This window comes from Alternaria dauci, chromosome 4 (assembly GCF_042100115.1).
Source record: "Alternaria dauci strain A2016 chromosome 4, whole genome shotgun sequence".
Lineage (NCBI taxonomy): Eukaryota > Fungi > Ascomycota > Dothideomycetes > Pleosporales > Pleosporaceae > Alternaria > Alternaria dauci.
In genome coordinates, this window is record NC_091275.1 from 3,411,230 (window position 1) to 3,434,279 (window position 23,050).

Genomic DNA, 23,050 nt, shown 5'->3' on the forward strand with positions numbered 1-23,050 from the left:
ATACCATATGAGGACATCGGTGATCGTCTTGCCCATGCCCATGTCGTCGGCGATGACAAGTGCTCCTCGGTCGCCGGCGAGGACATCCAAGCCATCCTTGGCGCCGACCAACTGATGGGGTAGCGGGTGGAAATCTGGGTTTAAGCCGACCCCAGTTCCGAGGTTGATCTGGTCGCCTTTGAGGTCGTCGAGCGCAAGGCCGAAGGTTTGCGCGGCTAAGTCCCACAAGTCTATGTTCGACTTTTGCGCGTGCGCAAAAGCAGACATACCATCCATCTTCACCTTCATAGTGCTCGAGAAATGCGCGTTTGCCTGGGTCTTAGCTTGTTCGTTCAATGGGGGTTGTTCCGGTTCGCCTTCGTCTAACATGCATTCTTCTAGCACCTCTTCATCGTCTACGAGAATGTCCATGTTGTTACTAGACTCGCTGTCACTAGAATCGCTGCTACCACTATCGTCGCTGATATGTATTGGGTCGTCTAGTCCGCTACCGTGGTAGCTATTAGAAGGGAAGGTCTCGACAAACTTGAGAAAGGACTTAGGTGCGCTGGACGGTGGTTTGGCAGGTCTGGCGAGCGGTAGCAGATTCACGGGTGTGAACGACGAGGGTTGAAGTGTGCGGGGGAAGGCGATGCTGTTATTCCTGGACATGTATGACGAGAACGGACCTACAGGATGCTGCTTGTGTGCGCTGTTGCTAGGTGTGGATTCTTCCCTCGACCAGGATAATGGATGTATGTTGGCCGCCAAATCTAGTATCTCCTTGAGTGTCTTGGGTGTAAGCTCCTTACTTTCCGGTGGGACGGCTTCGGAGGAGGCAACTTGCATGTGGGTGGCATCTTGTTGCTGGTCACCTTGCACCTCTGCTGGCGGGGCGGGCTCGGAGGAGGCAACTTGCATGTGGGTGGCATCTTGTTGCTGACCATCTTGCACCTCTGCTGGCGGGGCGGGCTCGGAGGAGGCAACTTGCATGTGGGTGGCATCTTGTTGCTGGTCACCTTGCACCTCTGCTGGCGGGGCGGGCTCGGAGGAGGCAACTTGCATGTGGGTGGCATCTTGTTGCTGACCATCTTGCACCTCTGCTGGCGGGGCGGGCTCGGAGGAGGCAACTTGCATGTGGGTGGCATCTTGTTGCTGGTCACCTTGCACCTCTGCTGGCGGGGCGGGCTCGGAGGAGGCAACTTGCATGTGGGTGGCATCTTGTTGCTGACCATCTTGCACCTCTGCTGGCGGGACGACTTTGGAGGAGGCAACTTGCGTGTCGGTTACGTTCAATCTAACCGTCGTGACAAACACTACGGCTGTGCCAGCTGGGATTTCTCGCATAGCAAAGTTGAATCCACCTTGGCTTCCAATTCCGATATGCTGATTTGCTCTTGGAGCGATAAACAAGCGGCCCTTGAAGTCGAATCCATCGAGTCCTAGGCCTTGCGCAGTTTCGTAGCATTGCTCAGCTTCGTCGCGTAGTTTTTCCCAGTTGGGGATGCCCTCCCAACATATGTCACTGAATTCGACCATGCTGACTACTTCGCTGATCTCTCCATCCTTTACGGCGCATATATGTACCTGTGTGTCGAGATTTGAAGCGGTTGGCATGGGAGGATTAGCAGGCTTGTCGTTGTTCGGAGTAGGCGTGAATCCTGTAGGAACGGTTCTGGATCGAGAGCGCTTAGGTGGGTGGTCTTTGGAGTTGTGCGTTGATTCTGGCGATAACTCGCGCTTTTGGAGTGTAGAGGTTGCCGTCAAGGGGTTGGGGGTTGGGGCTTTAGCATGGTCGCCTTCCGCTTTACGCTTCCTCAGGCGATTGAGAGAATGTGTGATCAACTTGCTAATCGCCATTGTCCTCCACGCCTTGGGTTCGTTGCGGAAGTCGGGTACGGACTTCCAGACCAGGGCGTGTAGGTTCTTGTTCAGGTCTTCATTGGCAGTGTCGCTGAGCTTTGCTGCACCTCGATTGCGTGCATCGGGGTAGTTGTCCACAAGAATCTTGTCAATCGTCCTGGCTATCTCCTTTTGTCTGGTGGCGTCGTCGATGCCGAAGCCGCGGAAGATCTCTGTTTGGTTCCCCGAGTAGCTAAGGGAGCTGGGGTCGCCTGCCGGTGGATGGGCGGGTGACTGCGTGTTATCGTCCATCCTAGTCACCCGTGGTAGAAGGTGTATGCAGGTTGACGATGCTGCGGTACGTGGTGGGTGGGTGGTGTTGCGGCGAGCGTCGCAACGTTCGTGTTGTGGCAACATGCGCGAGGAAACAGCCGGAGAGCGGTGAAAAGTGAAAGGGGAAGCTCCCAGTAATTTTAGCCTCGTCGCCCGTACTGAGCCTAGTAGAACGATGACCAGGAGTAGGGCATAGTATAGCCACCCGGTTCTGGCGTGAGCGCTCACTGTTGAGCATTGCGGGTACAGCGCACAAGACTCTGACGCGGGCTCACGTTGCGTACGCGCGAAACAGAGAAAGTTGATAAAAGATATGGGGATCACCCGAGTGTATAGAAAGCGAGCAGAGGGAGAAGAGAGACAAGGAGCAGGGAAAGTAGGGAGAGACATGGGGATCACCCAAACGCAGTTCTGGCCGTCATCGTGAACTGAATCGAGCATAGAAGTTGATAGAACCAAACAAAAGAAAGCGAAAAGAGATATGGGGATCACCCAGCCGTAGGACTAACTGTAGTCGCGAAGGAGAGAGCCAAGACGTAGCCGGCTACACGCTGCGCATTGCTGTGGCCTTGACGCTCGCTAGATCTCCCATTCACCTTGGCATGTCCTCGCTTATTTGTATGGCCGGTCCGATAGTTATCTTCCTATTGCCCAAAGGTCGACTGGCTGTCCACTTCTGTCTCTTGGTACCAACTTGTAGAACTCGGGTGATCCCCATATCCTCTTCGCGTCCCTATCGTTCTCCATCCAATCCTTCTTTTCACGTGTCTTTATCTTGCTCCTCGCTTCCTCACGCACAACCCAAGGTGAGCAACGCAAAATTTGCTTGGCGTTAGCGTCTCTCGCGCTCGCGCTACCTAGTCCTGCACAAATAACACTTTCCTCCACACCAACTACTTGACACCTTCCCCGAATTGCTTCTCTTGAAAGCAAACCACTCTCAACGTCGATATCTCTACCTACCCATTGACCCTTGTCGGTAAGTTGTTGTGGCCTCCTGTTCCGCTGATCGATTGCTAACGATGTGCTGTCCGTATAGAAACAAAGTCTCACCTACCGTTGAAACTCTGTTTTTGCATATCGTCCAGCATGGCCGACCAGTCTGTCATGCACTACATGGTCAATGACCGGCCGACGTCGGCGCCGCATGATACAGAAGTCTACGACCAGGGCATTGCTGTCTTGGAGGCACCCGGCAAAGACTCTGTCCAGCTCGGAGGCCTTCCCGACGCCCCTGACCGAGAGAAGCACGCCTGCTTCACCTGCAAAGAACCAGGCCACAGGGCCAAAGATTGCCCCAAGAAGCTCGAACAGCAAGCGTGTTCCAACTGCGGCGAGGTTGGCCATGTCTACCGCGACTGTCCCACGAACGAGTGCTTCAACTGCGGTGGTCACGGGCACCTCTCCAAGCAATGCCCTAGTGAGCCAGCAGCAGACCAGGGCCCTAGGTGCAACGGCTGTAACCGTCTCGGCCACGTTGCCTCGGATTGCTTCTATCCCCAGCCGATCAAAACCCGCAAGTTTCGTGCTCCTAAGGAGGACGCCTCCAAGGAGGACGTCTCCAAGGATGGCAAAGACGAGCTTCCTCCTGCCCAAACCATGGCCCCACCACTGGATAAACCTAGCTTCACAACAAAGTTATTCACTCGGAAGATCCCTCACTATGTCTCCTCCGTTAGTGTAGAGATGGATATTTCCTATCCGAGCGACGACGCTAGTATCACCCTCCGTGGCCACGCTCATCGGGCAGCCTCCATTACCCTGACAGCCCACAACATCGTCAACTGCACTGTACTTCCCATGAAGATCACCGATGAGTTCTTCACCTCAAGGGTTTCCCAAGAAGATGTTAAGCGAGCTGCTAGTAAGCTTGCACTCAGCGAACTAGGGATGCTCCTACACTTCCGCTTCGACCTCCAAACCGAACAACCTGACGGACAACCTCTGAACTCCCGCCCCCTCTACGGATTGGGGTTCTTCTCCCACCAGAACTTTGGGATCTTCGATGAAGTCATCCATCGTGCTCGCGATATCCTCGAGAATGGCGGCGAGGGCACCGTGCTGCACTTCTTCACGGTCGCCACAGAGTCAGCACAAGAGCGCATGGATACCGTGTACAAAGAGATGCAAGCTCAATACAAGAACGACCCGATTCTGCTCTACTGGAAGGACTGTCGTGTCAACCCTCAGACTGGCATGGAGATCTCTGTCGACAAGCAGCCGAAAGGATTCAAGGTCCCTCCCCAGTGGGCATTCCAGAACAACACACAGTACGTCACCGTGCACTACCAGAACCTTGTCCACGAACTGCGCAAGGCCGCCAAGCAGAAGGGTTTCGAGATCACCGACACCAAGATTATGAAGGTTCGCGGCGGCGGTGACCGGTTATACTACGCCGAGCTCAGGGTACCAGAGGGCGCCAGCTACCGCGAGGGCGCCTTCGTGGACATCCAGTTCAGTCCCTACCAGGAGCAAGCGGACACCTGGCGATTTGAGATCAAACCGTCCGCAGGCATCACGCCCGCTAGCTACATAGGCGGCTTTCTCTACCGCCCTCGCTTGGGTGCATCCTTCGCCGAGCAGCCCCTGTTCAAGGAGGGCGTTCACTACAGCTGTGCATTTAACTATCGTACTTTGCCTGAAGCTGAAGAGGCATTGCGTAAGCTTCGCGGCATCTACGTCTTTGCTCGCTTGAACCCTGCCACCGTGGGAATCAAGCGCCAGATCAACGCCCTTAACCATTACTTCCGAGGCGGCGATGCCTTTAGCGATGTCACTCAAATCCTCCACAACTCCTACCTTCGCTTCCCAGACGACAAGATCGTGGACTACTTCGCCGGCATGTTCGCGTATTTGGGAGACAACGGTGCTAAGGACAGCATCATGGAGCGTCTGAACCGCTCACTCCAACCCGACGTTTTGCAGAAGCTTCGCGCCCTTGCCGGTGGTGTAGCGCTCATCCAAGGTCCTGGTGGCGTTGGCAAGACACGCATCATCGAGGCTCTGGCTGTTGCGCACTACGAGGCTCAACAAACTGGCGTTATCCATGGCCTTGGTCGCCTTGCTGCTTTCTGGGTCACGTCGCCGTTGAACAAGCAGCTCGACGACGCTATGCTCAGGATCTACACGGCCTGCCTAGAGCGACGGAAGGAGCTCAAGGCCGCTGGCATCCAGGCACGTTTCCCTATCGTAATCCGACGCCATATGAAAGAGACGGAGACAGCGGTTGTTCGCAAGGAGTCCGAAGCTGCTCGCAACGTCCTGCTAAAGAACGAGAAGCCGCCCTACTTTGAATACATCGAAGAAGAGCACTTCACCAAGGACCAGCTGAAAGAGCAGGCAGCGGCTTACCAGGAGAAGTCCAGTGAAGACAGGCGGACCATGGCGTTCCTTGACGCACTGACAGTGGACTCGCAATTCCGCATCCTTCTTGAGACGTCCGAGACAAAGTCGTCTTTCACCGACAAGCGACTTCAGTTGGAAATGCTGTCGGAGGGTGCGTGGGTTCTGCGCCTCGCCGGAGTGCCGGAGCGTAATGCCGATACGAACGAGTTAGTGGTACACGAAATCGCCCAACCAAAAAAGTACCGCGATTTCCGTTTTCAGCTCGACCTCTATGCTTCAGGCCAAGAATTCGACGCCGATGACATGCGCCGACTGACTGCTCTCACCAACGAGATCATTAGGGACCTCGCTCAACTGGCCGTAGCCATTGGCATGACCTCCGACGTAATCTCGCAGCCGCGTACTCATACGCTCGAGCAGCCGTATGCCGTTCATCACGACGAGGCTGGCAAGTCAAGCGAGTCAAGCACGCTCGCTCCTCTCGTGTACACGCACGCCTATAATAACGAGGGCCCGCTGATGGTCGAGCGCAAGGCCATAACACCCCACCTGTTCTTCGGCGATATCCATCAGCCAAAGCCTTCTGCTGCCGGTGGTTCGGAGGAACGTCACGTCTTCAGTGATCAGCAGGACCTACCTTTCTTCCATCGTGCGATGCTAGGCGGCTGTACCACTATTTACCTGCACACACAGTACCGCTTCAATTCCGACATCAACGCTCTCACCAACCACATCCTTCCTCGTGGCCGTATGGAAGTGGCCCCCGGGGTAGATGACCGGGAAGAAAACATTCGCGCCATGGAGATCGCGATGGAGCAGTTCAACATTTCCTCCGGCCATCGCGTCATCTTCGTCAGCGTCAAAGGTAGCCACGACATCGTCGGTGCCACCAAGTCTCGCTACAACAAGGACTTCATTCCCTATACCCTCCGGGCCGTCTGCAAGATGATCGCTGGCGGGTTTTCTGGTAAGCAGGTCGCTATCATCACCCCGTATGTAGCGCAAGTTGCCGCTATCCGCTTCGTATTGGCTAGATTCATGGAGCACTTAGCCAATCAGGTTGACGAGGAGGAGCTGTTCAAACTTAGCGTCCAGCTGCGAGACGTCGAAGTCTTCACAGTCGACAAAATGCAGGGCGCCGAGAAGGAAGGTATTGTATTCGACACCACCAACGCTGGCGACCTCGGTTTCGTCAAGCATACCACACGAATGCTCCTAGCCGTTGGACGCGCGCGTTCCCTCCTCGTTATCGTTGGTAATCCTGTGAGCGTCCTCGCCGAATACACTGGTGCGACCGACAAGGACAAGCGGTACGTCAAGCTCGCCTACTACAAGGTTTGGAAATGGTGCCTAGACCGAAAATCCGCCATCCAATTGCACGTTGATCCAGAATTGGCTCAAGGTTGGTGCGAGTTCAACCCCCCGTTCAATGTCGCCGAGCATATAGAGGCCTTCGCTGCGGGCTCTCAGGCCACTGAAGAGCCCATAAAGATGTTTCCCGATGCCAACTACGGACCTCTCCCCACATTTTCCACAGCCTCCCCCGTCGACGGTGATGGAATTGATTTCTATTCCGGTGGAGATGACTGGAATCGGGATGACGCCAAGGACAAGCCAAATGATGATGGGGTTCCTTTCTATTCCGGTGGAGATGACTGGAATCGGGATGACGCCAAGGACAAGCCAAATGATGATGGGGTTCCTTTCTATTCCGGTGGAGATGACTGGAATCGGGATGACGCCAAGGACAAGCCAAATGATGATGGGATTCCTTTCTATTCCGGTGGAGATGACTGGAATCGGGATGACGCCAAGGACAAGCCAGAGGGTGAGGATCACGCCGACGATGGTGGAGACGAAGCCAAGGACAAGCCAGAGGGTGAGGATCACGCCGACGATGGTGGAGACGAAGCCAAGGACAAGCCAGAGGGTGAGGATCATGCCGACGATGGTGGAGACGAAGCCAAGGACAAGCCAGAGGGTGAGGATCACGCCGACGATGGTGGAGACGAAGCCAAGGACAAGCCAGAGGGTGAGGATCACGCTGACGATGATGAGGATCACGCCGGCAATGATGAGGGTCACGGTGGAGATCAGTGCAGCAACGTAGCACACGACTGGAACCAGTACGATTGAAAAGGTTCTAGAGACGCTGGAGGTGATTTGGAGATCAAGGAAGACAAGCCTCCCAGTAGGATAGTGTGGGACTAGGCTAATATCGATCTCTTCTTGTTCTTTGAAAGCCAGTACGTAGTAATGAAGAGAAGTAGTAGAGTAAGAGTTTATGCGCTTACTCTATTCCTCTTAAAGTGATAATACACTGTATCAAAATAATAAACGTGCTGGTAAAAGACGCAAGCACAACACTGTTGAAAGACACTGTAATAAATCGCGGTAAAGGTGTGTTTCCTAAACACCTTGAGTTCACCGTATGCAGCTGTATATGTTTGACAATAGATGGGTTGGAAGTAAAGCCCTGAACTTCAAGCGGTTCTGGAGAGTTGCGGCTACGTTGGGGAGAAGAGGAGTTAAGGCAGAAGAGGATTTTGGAGGAGAAGTAATAATATACTGTATGTAGAACTTATACGGGTGTATAAAGCTGTAATATGTAGTATAGTAAGGTACAATAGGTGGTACAATAGTTGGTAATATGTACTATAGTATGTTGTATTATACATTACGATATATCACGGTTGATGTTGCAGCAAGTTGAGGTTCATGTTGCAGCAAGTTGCGGTTGATGTTGCAGTAAGTTGCGGTTCATGTTATAGTAAGTTGCGGTTAATATTGCAGTAAGTTGCGGTTGATGTTGCCGTAAGTTAAGGTTGATGTTATAGTAAGTTAAGGTTTATGTTACAGTAAGTTACAGTTTATATTATAGTAAGTTAAGGTTTATATTATAGTAAGTTAAGGTTTATATTATAGTAAGTTAAGGTTTATATTATAGTAACTTTTAATAAATATTAAAGTTAGTATTACCTAATCTTTTAAAAATTTATATATCTATTAGTATAAATAGTTAGTAATCCTTTTACTATATCTTTAAAAAATATACTTTCTACTAAATATATTTATAATAATTAATTTTTTTCTTTCTTATTTATTATTTAATAATATTACTATAGAAGTAATAAAACTAGACTACTTTTACTTTATAATAATAAAGTAATAAATAAAGAAAAAGTATAAAATAAAGCTAGTTAAATTAAATTTTATTTAAATAAGTAGAATAATAAATACTAAAGTAAGAATAAAGTTATTAAGTATTTAATTAAGTAATAAGTAAAGATAGTTTAAAGCTATATTAACTAAATACTAGTTACTACTAAGTAAGACTTTCTTATATTATCTTTATAAAAGAAATTTATACTACTATATATAAAACTTAAATAAAGATTAAGAATTTATAAAGTTTTACTATAATTAAGAAACCTTTTAAAAAAAGTTATTTATTTTACTTAACTAAGGGTAAGTATATAGTATATAGTAATATATTAAATAAGATTTTTTTACTTTTTTATTTATCTATATTCTTATATAAAGGTTTACTTAGATTTAATAACTTTTAACTACTTTATAAAAAGAAGAAAAGAGTATAACTTATATTTAAGATAAAGATATTTATAAAGTAAAAGAATAAAATATTTAATACTTTAAAATAAAAAATATTTTATAAAAATTTAGTATTTTTTCTTTAAGAAAAAAAAGTATAATAAAGTATTAGTAACTACTAAGTATAGTTATTTAAAAAATAAGAAGTAGTTTTTTATAATTTATTATTTTATAATAACTAGTTACTTCTAATTAACTTACTATATAATAAGCTAAAGCCTAATTAGTTTATTCCTTAATAGGATCTTAGTTATATATATAAAGTATACTACTTATAGAATCTAAGTAGTAAGTAGTTTACTTAGATTCTATACTAGTAAACTAAATAAATAATACTCTAAGCTACTACTTCCTAAATAACTTTTAAACTATAGCTTTCCTTAACTTCTTTTCTTATTTAATAAAATAATAGTATACTTATATAATAGCTCCTTAAGTATAGCCTTTTATATACTACTTCTAACTATATAGCTATTTTTAATTAAGTAAACTAGTAGAAAGAAATAATTTTAAAAGTAGTATTTATTAAAAGTTAATAAAAGATTTAAGGTAAAAATAAATTTTTTTTTATTTTATTTAAAAAAAGAGTTTTTAAGTATTTTAAGTAATAGTTAGTATAGTTTTTTAAATCCTTTATTACTAATAGTAAGATTTATTTCTAAAGTATATAGTTTTATTATTTATATTACTATATAGCTAATAATATTATAAGAATAAAATAAATATAAACTTTACTACTATTTTACTTTAACTTTAATATAAATTAATCTTAAAAGCCTTAAGTAACTAAGAAGCCCTAAATAACTAAGAAGCCTTAAGTAACTAAGAAGCCCTAAGTAACTAAGAAGCCCTAAGTAACTAAGAAGCCCTAAGTAACTAAGAAGCCCTAAGTAACTAAGAAGCCCTAAGTAACTAAGAAGCCCTAAATAACTAAGAAGCCCTAAATAACTAAGAAGCCCTAAGTAACTAAGAAGCCCTAAATAACTAAGAAGCCCTAAATAACTAAGAAGCCCTAAATAACTAAGAAGCCCTAAATAACTAAGAAGCCCTAAGTAACTAAGAAGCCCTAAATAACTAAGAAGCTGTAACCGTTAGGGTTAGGGTTAGGGTTAGGGTTAGGGTTAGGGTTAGGGTTAGGGTTAGGGTTAGGGTTAGGGTTAGGGTTAGGGTTAGGGTTAGGGTTAGGGTTAGGGTTAGGGTTAATAGGACTGTGACCACAGATGGGCTGAGTCGTACCATCGTTACAAGCACTCCGGTAGCGATGCCTGTAACTATCTCACCGGCAGACATGAGCTTACCTTTTCTACGTAAAGGTGAGTGGTGAAGCCCCACAGATTCTCACCGTCACCGCCGCCCTGCTCAGACAACAGGTTGCCTCACCACGCAAACGTAGCAGTGAGACGCATGTCTATTTGAGTTCCTCCTCAGGGTTTCTATTCCATCCTCTTGAAACTGCACTTCAAGCATCCTCCATCTCGCGTCACCAACACGAGCACCGCTCAGCAGCATCACATCTCTCAAAACTACACCACCACAGCTCTCTAATAGCATACTTCTCACCGGATCTTCAAGATGCCCCCCAAAGCTGCTACTCTCGATGGCCAGAAGGTGGTCCCAGCCGACTGCGTCTCTGTCCTTCTCATGGCTTTAGGCAGTACCACGATCACCAGGGCTCAATATGACATGATGTCGGCTCTTGACGGCACACGAACTGCAAGCTCTTTCGAGCATCAATTCCGCACGATCACAGCTAAGGCAAAGGAATTGAAAGCCCGTGCCGAAAAGGGCGAGGCATTCCAACCCGTAGCACCTGTCAATAAGCGTGGTGAGCACTGACACTCTTTCGCCCTCACACCGATACGACATTAACCATGTGTAGGCCAGACTTCCTCAGCAACTCCCAACAAAAGAAAGGCCGCTTCTTCAGGATCCGACGATCCGACCCCCTCCAAGAAGAAGGCGACTCCTAAGTCACGTGGAAAGAAGAGTCAGACCCCGCTTGAGACGATGGATGACACTTTTCCCGAGGACGCCGAAGAGTTCATCAAGAACGAGGCCAAGTGGGAGGAGGAAGTGTTTTCTTAGAGGATAACGGGCATGGTTGGACGGAATTGGAGTTCGGACACGTATCGGGCTCAAAGCAGAGCAAATGAGCCGGAGTAGAGAGTGGACAAAGTTCGTGGGAATCCTATAGTGAGATCCAACAGTCGTCTACTGCGCCTCAGAGGAACCTTGGGTCACAATATGTTTGGTACGACTCAGTAAAAGTAAGCTCCTCTGTAGATCAAGCTTTTGGAACAATCATTCGGCAAGCATCTCTCGGCCACAACCTCATTGTCTTGCATACAGGCATTCAACGTGCTGTGCTTTCTACATTGTTAATGTTGAATATGGAACATACCTTCAAAGTGCGGTATGGTCGGGGTACAGCTTATATGAACGAGCTTCTTCGTAGCTAGTAACGTTGCAACGAATCATGCTATGAGTGGAACGCTCTCGAACCTTTTGCATATAGATAGTGGATATCCGCACAAAGATTTTGAGCCTGCAGCACAGTGAAATCGACGATGCGCAAAAATCAACATTCAGCGAGAGGCACACATTCCGGGGTACTCCCAACCTTCGTACGCGTGCGACTACATGCACTTGCTGCTCTTTCGTTCTAGGTTTCATTGACACGTTTTTGTCTTTCTTGGTTTCATAATTGCCAATGCTGGGCACACGTTTGGCTTTGCAGCAGAGCTGTAAAAAGCTGACATACTTCAGCTTATTATAAGCAAAGCGCGCATAATGTACGTAAACATGGCACATCTAGTTTCTCGGCAGCGCCCGGCTGTACTCAGTGCACATGTGCAATAGCGAGCTGCGATATTCACTCTCTTGAACGTTGACCGCGTCTCTACTGGCGGACATGTTCGTCGAGTCGATAGTTCATGATCAAATCTCCTTTCAGTGGATCCCAAATATCGGGCCGTCTAGAGGCACGTCGGCTCCGTGCTAAAAGCCGCAAGCTCATTACCGGCGTCGCATCGACCACATAGTCTGGCCCCGAAGCTGGCGAAGTTGTCCAGGGACAGTCGCAGATCGCAGTCACGTCGGCGCATATCGATAGGGGGCGATCAGAGCGCTGGTTGGAGTCGCACTGGCTGAAGATGACGTCGCCCTCTGGCGGTTAAGGTCATGTGCGAAACCGGGGTTCGCGCAAGGTGGCGGTGGAGCTGACTTGCCAGGCGAGGGAAAGCTAGATGATATGTGCTGGGGTGGCCGATGTACAGGGGGGGAGAGGGTTTCGGCGCCAATGCAGGTACAGTGGCGAGGCGATCGTACATTGCGTGCTTACAACATTGTATTGCATCCAACGCCGACGACTTGGAACAACAGTCCGTCCATGTCTTTTTGTACTCCAACTGGACTTCTCGTATTCCTCTAGGTCAGACGACAGCAGAATGGCAGCGAGTCCCCTGAATTTCCCCGGATTACTGAGTGGCTTCTTCCCTAAACTCCAAGCAGCTAGCATCGTGGCACGGCGGCCGTTGGCGTGCTCCTCATGCACTGGGATGCTTTCGTCGGTGAGTGGCCCCAAGGCTAGACGCTCGCTCTGATCCTAGCCGAGATGCGCCTCGAGGGCTGTGGGTGAAGAGGAAAAGGGGGCTCCTGGCCAAGCGTCTCACTGGGCGAACGGCCGATTGGGCGCATGAGCATTTGCTTCATTAGCTTCAGAGCTAGCTATACCATATTCGGTCGGCAATTTTGCATCCTCTGCCGTCGCTTTGGCGTCTCGATCCGGTCCAAGTCACCGTTGGGTGTCAGCGTATTCTTTATTATATCGTGTCGCCCTCCGCCGTCTTTCCTTCTTCACTCTCACGTCGCACTATCGCTGTACACAGTCACTCATTCTCTATCCAACTACATATACCCATACAGCCACTACAGTTCTAATACTCTAATCAATCAAACTACCGTCAATATGCGCTTCTTCGAGACCATCCTTTCCGCCGCGGCTTTCGCCGCCGCCGTCGCTGCCCTCGAGATCAACGACTTCCCTGCCAACGGCGTTGTTGCTGGCCAGACCTACACCGTCACCTACTCTCCCGCCGACGACACCCCTACTACCTTCATCCTCCGCCAGGGACAGTCCACTGACCTTGACACCGTCGGTACTCTTACTAGTATGTCTTCCCTCCCGTTGCGGTCCGATCTCCACAATACTAACTGAGTCACAGCTACCGCAACTGGTGGAACCTTCGAATGGACCGTAGACTCCTCGCTCCCCAACGAGGCCGACTACGCCCTCCAGATCCAGCAGGGAACTACCATCAACTACTCCGCTCAGTTCCCTCTCACTGGTGGCTCTGAGGACGACGACACCCCTGTTTCCTCCGCTGTCTCTTCTGCTGCGTCCGCTGCCTCGTCCGCTGCCTCATCTGCTGCCTCTTCCGCTTCCTCTGCCATCAGCAGCGCTGTTGAGAGCGCCAAGTCCAGCCTGATCACCAGCGCCGCTACCGCATCTGCTTCCGCTACTATCAGCCCCTCCGCTGGTGTCAACTCCACTGTCTCCACTGCTACTCTCTCGCGCTCTGCCTCTGGCTCTGCTACTGGCAGCGCCAGCCTCCCTGAGGTTACCGACTCTGGTGCCAACCTCATCGGCAGCCCCATCGCTGCCATGTTCGGTGCCGCCGCCGCTTTCGCTTACTTTGCTTAAGCATTTCCATTCACGACCTCATAGTTTAATTGTCCCTTACGATATATTAGCATTGGAATCTGTGGGAACCCCCTCTATCATCTAGTGTCAATATAGTCACGAGAGCATTGGCGTCCGTGATCTGATGTGTCGGATGGGAACGCTATGCAAAGAGCTTGTATGACGTAGCAGAAAATGATAATATGGAAGCATTTGCCTGATTCACTCGTTACTCTGCCATTGACCTGCTTGATCCTTGTATGCTTTCCATCTCATGATGTGTCGGATGTACTTTTGCTTATTCGAAACCCTTCTCTTCCGACCGAGATGCACTCCCTGTGAGACAGGGTCTTTGCTCCTATGCTTTTCTAAAATGCTTCTTATCAATCAATATCCTACCCGCAAGATCTTCCTTCTTGTAGCACAGACTTCTCGACCAAACATTCGCGTGGTGCCACATCCGTCATGCCTGTCAGTGCCGTGGTACGAAGCTGTCATTATGCGTCGCATGCGCGCCATTTTCCGCACGTCCGTGTCAGCAATCTCATTGTCTGTAGCATTGAGTCTATCGCCCTTTGGCTTGTGCGCAGCATGACGTTTAAATCTCCACCCGTCCGAGGAACCTGAAACGCGGAGTTGAGGAATGCACCTGCTTGCTCGCTCGTTGCGCGCTGAACACCGTGGTTGACTGCCCTGCAGCGACCCCACAGCGGGATCAGTTCCCACCTCTCCACAGACGCATAAGCAAGCTGCAAGAACCCGCTGCTCGTTGCCACACCACAACCACACCTCCTCAAGGGCTATGTTCGCTCTGTAGGCTTCACCACTACAGCACTCACGGCGGCTCCGCGAACACACAGCCTCAGAGCTGTGCGCCAGCAATACTCGCATCGCCACCACTAGATCAGCCAGCCGGTACATACCGAGTTCTACTGCCGCTAGGTAGAAGTACTGCGCGCAAGTCTACACTGGTGTACCAACCAAACCACCAACGTACCAGCCCAAAAGAGCGTAGACAGGTAACACCGCGTGCTGCCGTGTGTTGCGCGTCAATTCCTTCACATCACGCGGTCAATGGCCTTCCATGGCCAGCAAGCGTCTTGTCGTTACTTCCTCGCATTAGCGCTGTTAAGTGGCGCTCAAGCCGAGGCTGATATGCCGGCTCACTCTTGGAGCCTATAGACGAATGGATGTGCTGCACAGTATATTGCGTATTCGAAAAGGCGCTCGCGGCTCAGACAGCGCAGAAGGATATTTTTAGTCGGCACTGAGGAAATGAGACCAATAGGGACGTGGAAGAGGGTGAAAACGGTGTCGGGCTGGGGAACATGGAAGCCCAGCTGAAACCAAGCCTCAAGCAGTGCGTCGTAAGTCTTCGCATTCTTGCAGACTCGTCCATGCCTCGAGTGTCTCTTGTTCAGCCCGCCGCCACCCGTAGAGTCCGTAGCCCGACGTTGGGCACCATTATGCGGTATGCCTCTTGACCACCTGGCCGCTCTCTTCGCTAGCCGGCTTTATTGTACTCGCTGGTACTTCGGTATTATGACAAGGTATGTAATATAATCATCCTTATTGACATTTTTGTTTACATAACATGTTGATTAGGATTTACCAAGGCCATATGGCCATCGCTAAAACGAGCATGGCGATGATTGCCCAGCCGAGTTGAAAGTACTGTGCTAATCATCATCAAGATATTGTGTGCCACTCTTGCACTTTTCATGCACTGCATGATGTCTAGATCAACCCCGTCAGTCGTCCATGCTTATGCTCGGTCAATTTGGAGCAGATACTCTTGATGCAACAACGTTGCGTTTGAGAATCACAATCTGGTCAACTTCTGGGAGATACTGCTCTTCAACGTACAACCAAATTTGCCAAACGCCGAGGATATTCAATTTTGTTCCTATGGCTCTTCCCCAATCCAGACACAAATTGATTCTGCTTCATTGTTCCGACAGAAAAGCCAGAACCAACTCATCAGCACAGCTGTCGTCTGGTCGATTGTCACCCTGAAACTTCCTCTTTTGCGCTCTCATCCTTCTATACAAACATCACCCCCGCAGCTCCAGCAATCGCGCCTGCGAGACCCATTTTCTTAAACCCTCTCGCCGGTGCCGCAGCGCCCGTAGCCTCTGCAGCCGCTGTCCCACTACTCGTCCCACTCCCTGTACTTTCTGCACTGCTCGTCCTCGTTACACTCTGCGTCCCAGCGCTTGTATCGAAACTCGCACTCCTCGATGCGACAACACTCTGTATTCCACTGATTACTGTAACATCAGATGTTACTATATTTGAAGGTACCGGTGATGACGTATCGACCTCCAGACTCGGTGCCGCGGTATCTGATGTTGGGAGAGAGCTTGATGGTGTAATCACAGCGCTGTTGTCAACAGTAAAGGCATCACCCCATGTCGATGTTGGGGAGGCCGAGGGAAGCAGGTTGTCTGTTGACGTTGGTTCTGCGGGTTCGACGGAGAAGGGCTCGCCCCAAGATGATGTTTGTGCGGAGGAAATGCCGAGAAGCGAGAGGAGAGTTGTCTTTCGGAGAGAAGACTTGCGCATTTTGGGATGGTGTTATTGAGTGTGTATGTTTCGTAGGTCTTCAGGTTTGTTGTTCTTGTTCCTTGTGATGATTATCGCTCCAACACGATACTTGAGCCTTCTGTCAGCCGCTTCGAAGATGTCGAACAACTTGTGACGAAAATTCAAGCTTTTGGTGATGGCTTCTTTTTACTTGGATGTCGAAAACCCCGGGCCCGTATCAATAGTCCGGATCATCCCTTTCAGCCCATAAAATTGCCTTATTGAGCATGTAGTGCTCACCAGTCTGACGTGTAGTTGCAGCGCAAACAGCGGTGCGTATCGTGTTGACATGGTGGAACAACTTGTCTCACTCCTGTGATTGGCTGAGAAACCCTATAAACGAAATGTGACTGGATAGAGCTACTTAGTGTTGTTCCGTTTCGGGTCTCCGCAATCCTGCCGCATACGAAGAGACTGCCGGACCCCGAAGTTTAGCGAAGCCGAAAGGACGCGCAACCTTCTGTATGCATCCATTGCTATCACAAGAGTGGAGCGTCTTGAGGTGAGGCTGATGGCTTGCTATGGTGGCAAATGTCAACTGAGGTACCACTTGCCCCAGCACCTTTCTGATAATGCATGTCAGTGGACAATCAATAGCTCACGGACTGTCAACTCAATCTCAATTTGTGTAACCTCCGTATCATGAATTGGAAACTACCATTTGACCAGATCCTGCACTTGGATAGGTAGGCCAGATTCCATGGACTTGTTTGCACCAACGCCGACTAGAACAGCATTTCCACCATCACGAATATACGCAGCCCTCTTGAAGCTGTCCTCACCCTCGTTACCTACAATAACATCCTTTAGTAGCAGAGGGTCGCCTCCGCCATGGCCACCTTCTCCCTTGACGACATCCACCACGTACGGTTTTCCCCACAAGGGATAGACGACAATGTTCGTCTTCTCCACGCCACCCTGTATGTAGTTGGCTTCCAGCTCACCAAGCCCTTCGCTAGTGACAGTCTCGCCGCCAGCAGAGTATCCGCCCTCGACGACATTAATCTCAATGCGGCCCTTGCTGCCATTGAAGACGCAACGATAACCCTCCCATGGAGCATACGCATATGTATTGTACGTCATGACGGCTTTGTTCTTGTACTTGATAACCATGGAGAGATTGTCTTCAATAGTGATACCATCAGCGAAGCAGTTGCGGTCGCGAATGTAGCCATCCTCGTGCTCGGCCTCTAGATAAAGCTTCTTTAGTTGGGCGTTTTGGTCGATGTGAATGGCAAACGGGTCATCTTTGGCAGCCTCGTTGTTGAGGTAGCGCTCGCCGAGGTTCTTCTCTCCACGTCGCTCCGCATTCTCCCTGCCATAGAAGCGCAGGCTGCCAACGCAGTAGACATTCTCCGGCTCGGTGTTCAGCCAGTAGTGTACCAAGTCAAAGTGATGGATTGACTTGTGCATCTGAATGCCACCACTGGTGTCCTTGTTTCGATGCCACCGACGCATGAAGTCGGATCCGTGTGCGCAGTCCAGGATCCAATCCATGTGTACGGTCGAAACCTCGCCGATGACGCCTGAGTCGATAAGTTCGCGCATCTTGGTGTGATGAGGCGCATATCGATAATTGAAGAGCACACGAACTTGCTTGCCCGTCCTCTTCTCGGCATCGATCATGGCCTGGAGCTTCTCTTCATCGATAGTCATTGGCTTCTCGGTAATGGCGTCGCAGCCCAGTTCCATGGCACGGATGCAGTATACATGATGGAATTTGTCGATGGTGGTAACGATAACGACGTCGGCCTTTTGCTCCTTGACCATCTTATCGAAGTCTTCTGCCTTGTACATTGGGACGCGCTCGCCGCCCAGCTCGACCATTCGGTCGTTGGCAGCTTTCATACGCGTCTGGTTCGTATCGCATATGCCCACTACCGCAGCGACAGATTTGAAATCTTGGATGATACTTTGGTAGTAAAATGCGGATCTGACGCCCATGCCTACGATGACATAGCGCTTGACTTGAGAAGAAGGCATTTTTCCTTTGGAAACTAGGCACGTAATCTAGGAGTAAAAGGCACGAGGGATTGAAGTGGTTGACTGATGTCAACAGAACTGACCGTGGAACTGCTTTTATACTACATCTTACTGCGTGTCTACGTTGGTAGAGGGGGCAGACCACACCCATGTACCGGAACCAATGAAACATCAAATCATAGGCATCGTGACGATACTGCTGCTTGTGCTGATTGATCGTGTCTCTCGTTGTGGGTGTTTAGGTGGAGTAGCGGAACTTGGAGAGTGTATGAGGTTAGGCTTGCCGACCCGGAAAGAGATTAGGGGTCATTATCCCCGCACTTTACTCCAATGATAAGAGTGGGGAGGCGGAGACATCCAAATCAGGGTCGGCATGAGGCACTGCGACCAAGACACGACCAACAATGCTCATACATGTGTTGCGCGTAAAGATGGTGGGTCATCTTCTGGTGCGGGGTAGGCAGTAGTTTCTTCTTCCGGGACGGGTACCGCAACAACTCACCTCGTTGACATCTTGCCTAATGCGGGTTGCGCCCGCCTCTTGCATGCTTCGAAGCAACTTTAACCCGGGGATGCCACTCGACTATGGAGATTGTATGGCAATCGGGCGAGAAGGTTCCGAGAAGACGGACAACTGCAGCATGCCCAACTTGTCGTGCACGCAAGAAACGGTGCTACCACATCGAGGACCGCGGAACCAGAAGCAAGGAGAATAATTACAGAGTCGGACGACGAGTGCAAAGGCCTCGTCAAGCAACCGATACCAGAGAGTCCACCCCAAGCCCCGGTCGCGTGAGCGAATACAATCCTGAATCCGTTCTTGTAGCTCTGTCAGAGAATACCGAACCGGGGATAAGCACTTTAGCACAGACACCTCATCTGGTAGCATCACGACCTACTCCGCAAGCTTTAGTGCCTAGTCTATCTGTCTCATGCGAGCCACTGCGCAGGCTGGCATGGTACAAGCAACACAAAATTCGCTCCGCGCCGCCGCCCTTATCTGAATCATACCGAAGGTATCTCCAAGAGGAAGGAGCATTTACTGCACTGCCCAAAACAACTACGGATGCTCTCTTGCCTTTGTACAACTCGACATTAGACGACCTCGTGCCTATTGCGGACGGCCCTGCTGTGTTCCGCCATCACAGCAACGGACACGCGTCTATATATTTGGTGAAGGCAATATGTCTCGTCGTATGCAAAATAGAGCACGCTGCCCCTTTCTTGCGACTGACTGAGTCCGGTCCCCTGCTCGAACCTCTGGACTTTGCGTCAAAACTACTGGCCGGCCTTGATGCTGCTATCAAAGCAGATCTTGAGCCCGACCGCATCATCAAGATTCAGATTCTGGCACTGATGCACTTACACAACGATGGACTAGCTGGCGTTGACCGCGCCTCGAATCATCTTTCACAGGCCATCTGCGAAGCGTGGTCCATGTGCATACATCTCAAAACACCTGGAAACCCAGACGATAACGAGTGCAAGTATCTGTGGTGGTCGCTTCGAAACTTTGATCGCCTGGGTAAACCAATCATGGCAGCTGCACCATTCTTTATCGACGATGCGGATATTGGTGTGGAACGGATACTGCCGAGCAAAGATAGCTATCGCTCCCAAATCATGGCTGTGGCACTGAGGCTCGGAGATCTAATGACCATTGCGACAAAAGCCTACAAAGCCGGCTCCACAACGATGGTCGATGGTTGTTGGGAATTTCCAGCACTTACAGAAGTTATGGGCGGAAGTGGGTTCGATGAATTTCACATGTCACATCGAGGTAAGACGCTCCCCAACTCAGTTCTCCAATTGGCTCATAGGAGTAGCATACCTGGAGACATGGTATCATGTTGCCGCCATGTTGTCTTGTCGCTACAATGGACCAGGCACTGCACAATACACTCGCCGTCTCAAGTCAGCGGACCGAGTACTTGCGATTGTCTCTCGCGAAGGGTGTGAAGGTCTCCCTCCCCTTCCACTAGTGCCTTATGCGATGTCCATGTCTACTACAGTCATCTACCGGGCATTACACGATGGCACAAGAGATATAGATACAGCAAAAGAGGACCTTGACAAATGTTGCGATGTGCTAGATGGTCTCAGCCAACGATGGACCAGCGTGAGGGGTGTGGCTAAGCTTGCAAAGCGACTTTGCAGATTGATAAGCGATGGGACGTTGAAGGGCTTACGAATTGCACATCGACCAACATCTGGTGCTACTACAGCCTCAAGATCACCTATATGCGCCAACATGAGCGCGACTGCGGACCAAGCAGGAGATTTGTACAGCGACGAAGCTTTACAAAGGCAGCTCAGTGAGATATGGCCAAGCTTCGACGCTTCGTACACTCAGATGGATTGGGCTTTCCACGACTATGGCTTTGATATGGAGTTTCCCAGTCCCTTTGATGAGTTTTCATCTTGAGATTATAGAGAGAGTGTGAAGCCATTACGGGTCACACGTTATACAAGACTACCTAACTTTGTTAGTAGAAGAGCCTAGGGATGAACCGTAGTAGATAAGGGCACAGTGCGCAAGGTGTTCGAGATCTGCAAATGCCACAAACTTCATCGCGAACGGTAGAACAAGCTGAGGGGCGAAGAGAATTGGATGTGTAGTCTTTTGTTCTGCTAGATCATAGACATTGCCAAAGCACAAGTCAGACTTGGATTTTGTATAAGATCTCATAACTTCGTTGCTTGTGTCGTACATCATACTCAAATCGCCTGACCAACTGGTCTATTACCCAAAAACTCACCATTCTGTTCACTCCAATTCGCCTGTCCATTCTCTACGCTCGGCGGCCTATACGCAACATACTCCTGTTGCTGAGTCTGCCCTTGTGTCTGTACATGACTCCCTACATTTCCCAAGTTCAACCCATCTCTCTTCCCCGCATCGAGTTCACTAGGTGGCGGCATCTCCCTGCCATCTATTTCCCAGACGTTGGCGTTCGTAGGCATCTCGTTACTTTCTGGTATCTTCGAATCAAGGTATTGGTGGTGCTGGGGCGGCTTCTCGTCAGAGTACCTAGGCGCTGGGGTGGAGCTGTGTAGAGCTTGCCCTGCGGCCGCGGTCCCAGCTCCAGCTCCCATTGTTGTTGCGCCTCCGAATGTCGATGTAGACGCCCATGGTGCTTGGCCTGCTGGTGTTATGGGCGACACTGGGGACATCATAGTCGTCGGTTGTGTCGAGGACAAATTGGTCTGCGTAGGGAGGGTGGTAGTGGTAGAGTACGCATCTTGTTGTGGGACATGGGCATATGCACCGTGTGTTGGTGGGGAGCGATCGGACGACGAAGACGCTGCTGCACTGGCCTCTTTGTCGTTAATGGCTGCGGCTCTAGACTTCTTCCTTTTGTGACGCAGGAGAAGGAGGATGAAGATGCCAATTAAGGCTAGAGCTGCGACCCCTCCTACTACCACGCCAGCGATGAGACCTGTTGATGGTCCAGAGCTTGAATCCGAGGATGATGCTGCTGCTCCAGCGGTAGAGCTCGATGAAGTTGGTTCTTGTGATGCGGTGCTTGAAACCTCGTTCCTGGTTGACGATGCCCCCGTCGACGTTTGTGCAACACTCCTCGCTGTGCTGCTTGTGTCCTCTGTTGCAATGGTGGCGGTAATCTCAGCAGCAATGCTCGTCGGATTCGCAGGCGTAGGTAAGGCATTCACCACACTACCCGCTACGCTCTCTATAATAGCCGTCGGGACCGCAACGCCGTTGCTGGACAACACTGAAGAGACATCGCCAACAATACTGGACAAAAGATCGCCAATCTGTCTCCGTTGACGCTGATGGTTTCGGTGTACTTCATCCGCGCCAATGCTACCGGCTGCATGGCAATAGTCGCTCATGTGGTTCTCTGCGATTGGACGATCTGGATGGGATACTGGATTGAACGCATGGCTGTCAAAGCATGAGACGCGCCATAGGTACTGTTCGCATAGACATGTATAGTCTGGAATGGGAGTAGTATTGCAGGGAAAATAGCCCTTGACCGCCGAAATGCAGGAAGTTATCGCACTAAATTGGCCCACGTTAGTATGTCTTCCGGCCCAACGACGTACTCGCAATTGGAATGATATAATTACATCTGCTCATGGTTCCCACCCTGGGCGGTTGAAATAATGGGCCATCGCAACGCCGGCACAAGTTTGAGCAAGACACCAAGCATCATCACCTCATTTGAGAAACGTTGTTGACGGAAGAACGGACCCGGTAGGAGAGACAGCACCATCAACGCTTTAACATACTAGCCAGAGCCTAATTCTATCAGGCTTGCGAAGTGGCAGTAACAGGGCCTCCGATTTGCTGATCCTGTAGCGGCAGAAGTGGGGACGGCCGATCCATCTATGTTATGTTCTGTTCCGAGCACCCGTCTCGCCATGGGAAACCTGTTGAATTCGATGATGTAGGTGCGGAGGTGCGGCTTGCTGTGGCGGTGCACGTCAGGGGTTCCATGAGGTTTAACTGGTGGGGACCAGAGATGTTCCCTGCTCTAGACTCTGACCTTGTGCGCTAACGGGCCACCCTGATGACATCGCAACGTGGAGACGATAATTTGGGTCAAGATCACCGTTTGTGAGACGCGAACGCGACATGCTAGGATAACTGACGTGTGCAGTAGTGTTACATGAGCTGCTGCACCGCCACACCTGGAGTGTTCTGGCTGCGCACTCTGCATAGCA

General features: G+C 50.0%; 3 protein-coding genes across 3 annotated transcripts; 2 read left to right on the forward strand and 1 right to left on the reverse strand.

The window, feature by feature from the left end:
• Positions 1-10,683: 10,683 nt before the first annotated feature.
• ACET3X_005624 (uncharacterized protein) lies at positions 10,684-11,196 on the forward strand (the record flags this gene model as incomplete). The annotated part of the gene is made up of 2 exons (XM_069451850.1): positions 10,684-10,936; positions 10,991-11,196. The coding sequence occupies 2 exons, from the start codon at positions 10,684-10,686 to the stop codon at positions 11,194-11,196; spliced, it is 459 nt and encodes a 152-aa protein (XP_069307668.1).
• Positions 11,197-13,078: 1,882 nt separating this feature from the next.
• Positions 13,079-13,813, forward strand: ACET3X_005625 (uncharacterized protein; the record flags this gene model as incomplete). The annotated part of the gene is made up of 2 exons (XM_069451851.1): positions 13,079-13,280; positions 13,335-13,813. The coding sequence occupies 2 exons, from the start codon at positions 13,079-13,081 to the stop codon at positions 13,811-13,813; spliced, it is 681 nt and encodes a 226-aa protein (XP_069307669.1).
• Positions 13,814-17,032: 3,219 nt separating this feature from the next.
• ACET3X_005626 (uncharacterized protein) lies at positions 17,033-18,322 on the reverse strand (the record flags this gene model as incomplete). The annotated part of the gene is made up of 1 exon (XM_069451852.1): positions 17,033-18,322. One exon carries the CDS (start codon positions 18,320-18,322, stop codon positions 17,033-17,035), a length of 1,290 nt encoding a protein of 429 aa, XP_069307670.1.
• Positions 18,323-23,050: the final 4,728 nt, after the last annotated feature.